The following is a 10423-nucleotide window of genomic DNA, read 5'->3' on the forward strand; positions in this document are numbered from 1 at the left end:
TACAGACCTTGAGATTTAACTATAATAACTATTAATAGTATAACACCAAATAATAGAGTAAATGTAGCAAAAAAGGATATATTTTTATGTTACCTCATGTTTTTATTTCAGATGCAGATTATGTTTTCAACTTTTAACTTTTGATATTGGTTATGGCAGTTTCAGATCCCCTGTAGTGCTCCAGGTGAGTGTGCCGAAGGCCTCAGGTGAGCTTCCATCTTTTACTGAAGGATGTGTGTGCGCATGTATGTTCTTTTTATTCAGAGTAACCAATCAGTAAATAGCAGCTTGCATTAAGGTTACTAAAGGCTTATTTATATTTATGGTGGTTCAGAGAATTAACCAGTATGTAGATAATCTACGATTTGAGTCCCAATCCCTATGATGCATCCCTATGGAACAAGCATGGATTTTTTTCTATAGTACAACCACTGTTTATGAAATAAATGTGGCATAAATCTAAGTATGTGTTAATGTAGAAAAACAGACATTTAGATAATATAAAATAGATTACCCAGCTTATTCACATGGGTTTATAAAAAGATAACTCTTATTCTTTACATATACATATTTAGTTTAAAGTTGGCCACAAGAATTTTTGAAATATATGATTTTTCTAGTATAACTGTGTATAAACTGAAGAGTATATTTTGTACATTCTAATTCTTTTACTTCCTCTCAAATCACTCATTTAAATCATCTCCTCCAACATTTTTAATCTAAAATAATCCTTAGTGACAAGAAGATTAAAAAACAATTAATTGAATTAGTCTATAGAAAGCTTTATTTTGGGATATGGAGTAGGAAGAAGGGAAGATAATAAAATTATGTGCAATCAGAATTCAACTTCATACAGCATTTTTCAAACTTTTATACAAGGAGATGATTACATTATGTGTGACAGACATTTGGTTGAACAGTTCAAAGATTTATCCATAAAATTTTGAAACTTTATGACTCTATGTCTTTTAATGGTCATTTATTTGTTTTCTGCACATACAATAATTTGTATTATGCTCTCCAAAATTTATTGTTCAGAAATGTTACATATTATCTTACGTGAACATGAATTCTTTGACAAGAGTTTCAAGCTAAACTAATGTGACTTTATAATTCATTTAGTTAATTTTCTTATAAAGAATCGTATGTAAATTCAAAAGAACATTACTTACATCTTATGAAACTGTTGACCTCCAAAAAGACCACTAGATGTCAGTTCTGATCTACAATACAACAGAAAATGAATCATGCTTTAGAAGTGATAACCATCTTATTAAAAGCAAGATAATAAAAATGTTGGCTGTGTTTTTGCTTTTTCACAGGTGCATGAGCACTTAAAATTTCAAGATGATGATAATATGGATTTTGAGGACCAAAACACAGAAGAATTCCTTCTAAAAGACACTTTCAGTTTTCTCTTCTCTAATGAATCTTCTCTTTCCATATTCTCTGAGATAGTTCAGAGACTTTATAGGTTAAGTGTATTTAAGGTAAGTGCATATTTTTGTACCGATGAGCTTTTTTTTTCAAGTCGTTCTTTACAAGAAGCCATTTCCTGTATTGTGTAGTTAAGCAACTTAATAATTTATTTAAAATTAATTTATATCAATTATATTACACTTCTGAATATTTTTCTGACCTGAGGACCAATATTATTTTTGTGTCAACTAAGTATGTGAGTGACTGATTATGATAAAATTATGGGTTGAAAATGAAGTAAAGCATTTCCTAATTCTTAAGGAATGTATATGGATATTATATTTTATAGAATACTTACTTTAAAAGGAATACTAGGACTTTTTGGAGGCAGTCTATTCTAGCAGTGAGTGTTCCAGATTGACTTCAAGAGGCTTAAGTTATAATACCAATTTTTTTAAGTATTCACATCTGGTTGGCATCTTCGGTTACATGCTTATGATTAGGGTGCAGTGCTTCAGAGTAGCACTGGTTAATTTTATGGTATATTAATACAAGTTTTCTTAGTGCCTCAAAAAATCTGTACAGATTACTAGTGCAGGAATGTTCTCTCTCTATATGCTCCAACCTCTAGTACCCGAAGGCTAAAGGGGACTCTACATACCCAAACTGTCACACACATTCTGCCCTCATGGGCTCATCTCTCCAACCTTACTAGAGAAGCACTGTTGAGGGATTTCATTCAGGTCCTCTTTGTCAGATATGAAGTTCTCTTATATTCAGATATCGCTGTTACAAATTGAAGTTGCTATGTATTATTTATCATTAATTAGCTCAGTTGTTTATTTATAGAGTTCAAAACTTGATTGGTTTATGAATTAAGCAGCAACTGGTCTAAATGTGGTTTGATTTTGCAACAATTGCTTAAAAAGTTGTTTTTCTTTTCCTCTCTTATTATAGGGTGAAAACTATCAAAAGGAAGTAAATCAATGCCTGTCTTTAGAGGAGATTAACTCAATTATGACTTTCATAAAGGAACTTGGGAGTTTGGGACCATTCCAATTGGTAAAACAAAAGTGACATTTGATTCCTCTTGATAACTGTGATTATAGTAGATCAGCCATAAACTACTTGATTTTGACTTCAACCTAGGTGAAGATATTTCTTTAAGAAACAGAAATCTTTGTAAGCTCCCTTCCTCTTTTCAGACACCTAATTAAAATGAACAGAATCCGTATTCTTTAAGAGTTTGCAAATAACATGTGACTTATTAAAGGTAAAAGAATATGGGGTTAGTATAGCTGCCAAGATTTGACAATTTTTATGGAGAAAATGTTCAAATATTTCTAAAGAAGTTTTGCTTTTAGCTTTGGAATATTTACATGTAACCAAAATTTCTTTCTCCTTATTATGCATTTTTTGTTTGTATAAAATCAAATATTACTAAATATAGCAACAATATTTTAGAAAACTACCTAAATCTTGATTTGTTGTAACTCTATAGCAAACAAAGGAAATGTAAAGAAAGAAAAAATGTAAATAGTTTTAACATTTAGGGGTTTCAGACTTTTAAAACATGGCATTTATTTTTTTTCTATGTATTTGGGGGGGGGGGTTGTTCATTTATGGGTATATCAAAGGATAATTTATACCTAAATGCACATTCTCAGTACTTGCTTTGTTTCTAGTTCTGCCACTTATATAGATAGAATCAAATGAATTTGCACATTCCTCTTAAATGTTTATACAAAATATCTTAAAATAGCATTTAAAAACCCCATTGATAATCTATTATTAATGTGTTTGGATCCAATATTTACTTTTTACTTAAAAAAAAATCTATGTATCTGTATGCTACTTGTATGAGTTATAACTAATTTACGAAGTTAATTAATGAATGTTTGACACTTGTTTTTACAAGTTAGCCCCATATTTTGGAGGGTTCAAAGTAAGCTTATTGCCCCAGAGATAATTTAATGAATGGATTATCATTTTAATTAATTGAAATATAGTAAGTATTACATGACAGTTTGACTCAATACTAAACGAAGATAATCAAAGAGATCTGACCTCGTTCTTTGGAAATTCGTAATTCAAGATATTGTGAATGTTGAGAACATCTCATGGCACACGAACTGAAGTTATTTTGCAGGAGAAAGGGCAAACTCCAATTTCCTGACTCTCAGAGTTGAAAGAATAACCATAGATATTATTTGGCAAGATTAATATCTCTCACGTTGATGAAATTCACTTATGACCCAAGGGTATTTCTCGTCATTTTTCCCACTGCCTGACTCACTCTGTTTTCAGCTGTTTTCAGGTATCTATAGGTAGGAGAAATCCATTTATAGTCAATGAAAAGAGAACAAAAATCACCCCATTTGGAAATATGATCATCAACAAAATTAGTACCTTATTAAAAATGGTATTTACCTTCACAGCTGCATAGAAAATTAAATAATGGTACAGAAATTGGATTTTTAATAAGCATCTGATTTTTAAAGTATCTGAATAAATATAAAGCTTTTCCTAGGAATACTATATTTTAATTTATTGTCCACTTTTTTGATATTCTGTCTTTGAATATTTGTTCTCAGCTCTTCCCATCAATTACTCCTGGGATTCAATCTTTGATGAGTGAATATTATGACACAGCAAATCCTACAGGAAAACCTGGTTCAGTCCTGAACCGATACTGGTCTCTTTTAAATGTGTTTGAGCAATTTCAGCTCTTGAATAAAAAGGCACAGCTACATCCACTGGAATGGTAAGACAGCCACAAATTTGAATTGTGCAATCCAAAAAAATCTCTAGTCTAAAGATTGATTTCAAAAGGCTTTGCCTACATTAAAGAAAGCAACAAAAACAAGTGTGTCCAAAATTCATTCTCTGAAAAATAAGCTTCTTAAAAACATTGAAACCATAATGATTCCAGTGGTCTTCAAACACTAACAAAAATATATCCAACAGTTTTTCAAACCAACAGGACTTGACTCCACTAAAAAGCAATGCTTAAAATTAAGTTTCAATCTAGTTTCACTCTATGACATATATCTTTGAATTATGGGAGCATCAGACAGAAAGAATTAGGTGAGATTTGTTTTATGAACCATCAGTCAGAATGGAGCCCAAGTCGGTATGAGCAATTTTTTAGAAAGTTTTTGAGGCATGACTTTTCTCTGAGCAAAACCTACTAAATATGTCTGTCTCTGCCATAAGAGAACTTAAAAAAAAAAAGGATTGAATCTCAGAGGGAAACAGCTAGAGAAAAATTTCTTGGCCTCCCATCTCCACTTTCATTCTAATGAGAGGTAATGATGAAGGAATGAGAGGGAGGACAGGCCAGGTGAACATATTGATACCTCCTGTTGGTGAAAAGGGCAGTGCCGAAGGCTTTAGCTAAGTCTGCTTCTCTCTTATATGGCAGAATCAAGGGAATATTTGACTTTGCTATTGCCAGGAAAACAGAGATAAACCTAAACCTCCTAGGGAGATGAAAAGACTCAATGGTCATGCTATAGTCATTTGTCTCTTGCAGTCACCCTTAGGAATGGCTTCTGTTCTATTGACTTGCATGTCATTTCTTTCTGCGTCAGGAAATAGTGAAAGCAGTTCTATAGGAAATCTTTTTTCCCTGCAATTCAAAAATACAAATAATCATATATTTGAAGAATTCTTAAGACATCTCCCAGGGATAAGAATTCACTTTAGCTGCCACAGCTTTATGAAGCTGGCCTTATTCCCTCAGAAGTTGTAGGCCTGATGTAAGATTTTATTTGTTTGAAAATTAGGTTTTAAATAATATGGCTCAATGTCCCTTTGTTTGTTCCTTGCACTCACTGAAATAATCCCAAACTGTCTCATTTGTCATTATCAATGGGGAAAGAGCAGACTTGATTTACCTGGGAGCCTATTTAAGTGCTTCTCTTAACTTTAAGTTCCCTCGAGATATGCCAGTTTTGGAAAATTTGTGCTCCAATAAGTTTTTTTTCAAGCTCCACGTATATTGTAAAGCTAACCAATTAAGTTACATTATATTTAGAATATTGAATTTAACCCTAACCTTAACTGATTCTCTTCCAATAAAGGATTTACTAATGGTCAGGATTTAGTGTTGAAAAGATCAGGACTTTTTTGAATCAGACAGACTTGGATTCAAAACTCCCAACTTTAGAGTTTATTAGTTATGACAGGTAAAGTTTTGACCTCTCTGGACTCAGTTTCCACATCTGTCAAATATGGATTATACTACCCACCATGTATTATTTCAGGAGGATTATATAAGATAACTTCCAGGTACTGCATGGTATCTGGTATCCTGCAGCACAGGTAGGTAGTAAATATTGGTATATTTGCCTTTTCATGTTTCTATACCATCCAAAGATCACTTCAGCATCAACAATGGGTGAAATATTTTATTTCTTGTATAAGAAAAGCAAGACAAGTTTGAAAGATTTATTGAAGTTATCACTGAGACAAGTAAACTTCAGATCTTTATCACGAAGCAATTAGGTAAATTGCTCTTAGAACATTTTAAGAAAGAATTCTCAATTCTAATTATTTTCAATTTTACCTGTGAGCATATGGATATTTAATTATCACCCATGCTGTATTACAAGGAGGATGCCTATCACACACATTTTCCAGATGAGGAAATAGGTGCTGAGAAGATGGGTCATTTACTCAAGCCACACAGCTAATAGAAATAGAGGTGACTTTCTCCTTCATGGCTCAGTATATCATGCAGTCAGAGAGGTCGTTCATTATTGCCCTTATCTTCACAATGGTCACCTCCAGTTTTTGTTTCTACAGAAAAAGCCAGTTTCACATACGTATACTACTTGTGGGGATTAATGACTCATCCTCCCTTTTAAGTAAAGATTATCTGCTTATAGCAACAAGGTGAAGAGAGATAAAGTCAGAAAAGCAACAGTTAGAGAAGGTGATAGTTATGTCTGTGCTCCTGGGACTCAGAATCCAGAGGTCCCAACAGAGTTAGTACAAATCTGAACAGAATGAAAATCTTAAAATCATTGTTTGTGCACCCTCTGCTAATTTTCACGTTCCGGGAAATAAAGTTGCAAGTGTACTTCGCTTTCAATGCTTTTCATGAAAACCCACATTTTCAAAAGATAATTCACAAAATTAAACAAGAAATCATGCAAGATGCCTTAACATAGAGAGCATCTCCTTCCATTAAGACAGTAACATTTCCAAAATTCAGTTTATGTATATTTAAGGGTTGTATCTTTTATGAGCTTCACTTAGAGTTTTTGCTTCACATAATTTCAGTGTTTTGTTTTGTTTTGTAAATTTGGCCTGATATCTAGTGAAACTTCAATTAAACATCTCTCACTCCATGCTTATTTTATCTATTTTTTCATTCCTTGGGAGGAGGGAAGAACAGTTGACCCTTGAACAATACTGGTTTGAACTGCATGGCATCACTTCCAGTGGATATTTTTCAATAAATACACTATTACTCAGCTATTAGTATCCTTGAGTTTCTCATCTGCAGATTCAACCTTCCATGTATAGAAAACAGTATTTTCCCATTTCCAACAGCGGATTCCTAACTGCAGATTCCCAGCTGCAGATAGAAAATGCTGTTTTCAATCAGCAGTTGGTTGAATCCTAAAGGCCGACTGTAGTTAAGTTTCCAGGGAGTTAAAAATCATACATAGATTTTCAACTGTGCGGGGGTCTCTGCTCCTCACCCACATATTATTTAAGGGTCAACTATATTATTATTTTTTACTCTTAATTACATCTTTATACACACACACACACACACACACACACACACATTAATACACACACTAATACACAAATAAAACTGCAATAAAACTATCACACTTCCCGGCATTAGCAATATTTGTAATTCTGTGATTCTTCTTAATTTCCCATCTGATGCTTATATTTTGAAGGAATTGAATATAGCTTATTCATTTCTTCTCTACCACAGTGCCCAGCACATACCTGGGACAAAAATATTTATAAGATGTAATGAAGCACAGAGCATTAGATTTAATTCTTATGGCATCCCTATGAAGCTAGGCCAATACTATTATCTCTGTTTTGCTGGAGTAGAAACAAAGATTCACAACAGCCCAGGAAAGTCAAGTCACATCCTGCCCAATGTTCTCTGTTATCAGGACAAACAATTTTTCTGTCTGCAATCTAGATTATTTTGGTCCCAAATTTGAGGATTTAAAAGGCAATGTGGCCAAGCATTTAGTTATACAAGAGAAATATGAGGGAAACACACCAAGACATAACTCTTACCATTCACTACAGTTAATCAGAGTTCAAGGATAGAAGCCTTGGCAAGCCTTTTGCCTGGTACACTTAAATTTCTTAGATTATAAGTATGTTCTTCTCAGTCTGTTCCTCAGAGTTTCCAAGGCTTTTTGCTTCAAGACTGTTACTTTAGCCAAACAGATTCCAGTTAGAATGTGTGTTCCCGAATCCCTTCTGTTGGACCCGGGCTATCAGAGATTGCTTACTTTTGGACTGAAGAGTGGCTTTTTGCCCTGGTTTTCTTCAAATGTGCTTCTGCTGATTAGAGATGATGAGATTTCCACCCACCTCACTTGAGGCGAGATTGCCAGTTTTGAGAAATGAAATCCAGAAAGTGTTTCTTTGTGTTCATCAAAATAACTGTGCCCACATATAAAAAAAGATAGTGTGTTAGATGTAATTTCCATGAATTTTGCTCATTTCATTGATCCAGAGTCATTTGGCTTTGCATTTGCAGGAATTCTTTCGCAGAGGATGGGAACTTTGAAAAACCGCAAGTGCCATTTAACGCAACTGAACATAAAAACGGTAAAAGGATAGTCCCACTTAGTTCATCATGAAAATGAGTACCGCATGGGTGAAAAATATATAAAAATTGTTTACTTTTGTTAGCAATCAGAAATGAAAATTAAATAAGGAAACGATGTTTCCATCAGATTTGAAAAGATTTTTCTTCTTAAAGATAATAAAGTTGGGGAAACTAGAGAAATAAGAATTATCATGCTGCTGGTAGATATATAAATTAGAACAACCTTTCTTAAAGGGCCATTTACCGACATATAAGAAAACCTTTAAAATGATTCTTCTATACCAAAAGGAAATAATTTAAAATGTATGCAAAATTTAATTACATAAATTATTAATAAATGAAAAAATAAAAACCACCACTATTGCAATACTAGTGAATAAGATAAATTAAGCTACAGCCATCCGATAAAATACTATAAAGGCATTTTAATATTATAGAAGAATATTTATAACATCAAAGATGTTTATGATATATTGTTAAATGAAACAATAGGCTATAAGCAACGTGAACATCAAGGAAAATTAATGGTGATTTTCATTTTATCTCTTTTATCTCTAATTTCTAATTTTTTTCTTTCTTGGATTTTAATCTCTTTTCTAATTTTTTCTAAAGAATAGCTGAGCTTTACGATGTAAGAAAATATTTCTAATTTTAAAAAGAAAAAATAGAAAGTACCATTAAAAAAAAAAATCAATTTCCTATTACAAATTGAGGTCTAATTGAGTACAGTGGTCCTCAGTGTGTGGCTCCCAAACCAGCAGCATTAGTTTCACCTGGGAAACGTGGACAATCAGATCCACTGAATCAGAACCTGTGATGCAAGGCCCAGCATTCTGTGTTTTAACAAGCCCTTCAGATGGTTCTCAGGCACATTAAAGTTTGAGAATCACTGATTCAATAGAATTAATCGATTTGCCCAGTGAAGAGCTGGTGATGAACTAACATTCTGACTGTCTTTCTCTCTCTCACCATTTTTTGCCCTTTGCAATGAATGATTTAAGGATCCTGAGTGCTTTTATCCACTCATTTATACCATAATTATTTATTAAAGAGTATTTTAGATAGATATTTGGTTGAATTCAGAAATTTAGAGTAAATATCAATTGAACCAATTGGATGGAATTTCTGTAATTCTGGTAATTTGGGAAATTATAGTCATAGAACTATAGAACTGGAAAGAATCTTGAGATATCACCTTTAGGTAGGGAATGGCATTTAGACCATTCGTTTTTCTCCCTTAACATTTTCCTATTTGAAATAATCATTCTTTTGATGTTTGAACCAAATAACTTCTTTTGTCTTACTGTATCTTCAGTTTCGCTTAGAAGCAGTTTCTGATGTAATGAAGTTAGACAATAAAATATGTGTTACTCGATTATGCTATTTGAGATTACTATGTATTTTTTTAATTTTGATTAACAGTTTTCAATTTAAATTTACATGGTTTTCTTTTTAGTTGCGGTTCCACAGATTGTAAATGAAACCAAAGAAGTGCATTGCAGTAATGGTGAGTTCCAGTGGAAGTGTTTCAGCAGTATTATTAACAGGCATAGCCCTGCTTTGAATAAATCATCATTTGTGTATTTTTAGACGACTAATGCATTTTAAGTAAATTTTCAGAAATGAGATTTCTGAATGAGTCAATATGTATCACTTTTGCATAAGATTTTTTAAAATTTAGTTTCAAGTATACAGTACATTGGTTAGAGATCTATATAGTTTGTAAAACGATCCCCCCAATTGCTCCCTTCCTCCCTTGACCTTCCACCTACCCAACGTATTAATGCTAACTACATTCCCTATGCCGTGCTCCCCATCCCCGTGACCATCTATCACTACTAATTTGTACTTATTTAGACCTTGCTCCCCATTCTCTCAGCCTCCCCAAACCCCTTCCCTCTGTCTGACACCAAATTGTCCACTATATTTGTGAATCTGTTTTTGATTAATTTGTTCTTTTTTATTCCTTATATTCTGCATATAAGTGAAATCATATAGTATTTATCTTTCTCTGACTTAAATACTTTCTAGGTCCATCAAAGCAGTATCTTTTTCCATCTCCTTCCTTTTCATATATAGAGGTCTTGTTTTCTTATCTTTGCAGCCACTCTATCTTTTGAATGGAGCACTTAATTCTTTTGCATTTGAGGTACTTATTGTTAGGAATGTAGTTGTTAC

The 10423-nt window shown here is 32.9% G+C and overlaps 1 protein-coding gene across 1 annotated transcript; it reads left to right on the forward strand.

The window, feature by feature from the left end:
• The first annotated feature begins 105 nt into the window (after nt 1-105).
• On the forward strand, nt 106-9900 carry LOC120614210 (cadherin-like and PC-esterase domain-containing protein 1). Its single transcript, XM_039876992.1, has 6 exons — nt 106-184; nt 1323-1490; nt 2377-2481; nt 4014-4183; nt 8174-8244; nt 9702-9900. The coding sequence occupies exons 2-6, from the start codon at nt 1359-1361 to the stop codon at nt 9833-9835; spliced, it is 612 nt and encodes a 203-aa protein (XP_039732926.1). The 5' UTR covers nt 106-184; nt 1323-1358; the 3' UTR covers nt 9836-9900.
• The last annotated feature ends 523 nt before the right edge of the window (nt 9901-10423 follow it).

The sequence above is a fragment of the Pteropus medius genome, unplaced genomic scaffold, assembly GCF_902729225.1.
Source record: "Pteropus medius unplaced genomic scaffold, Ma_sr-lr_union100, whole genome shotgun sequence".
NCBI lineage: Eukaryota > Metazoa > Chordata > Mammalia > Chiroptera > Pteropodidae > Pteropus > Pteropus medius.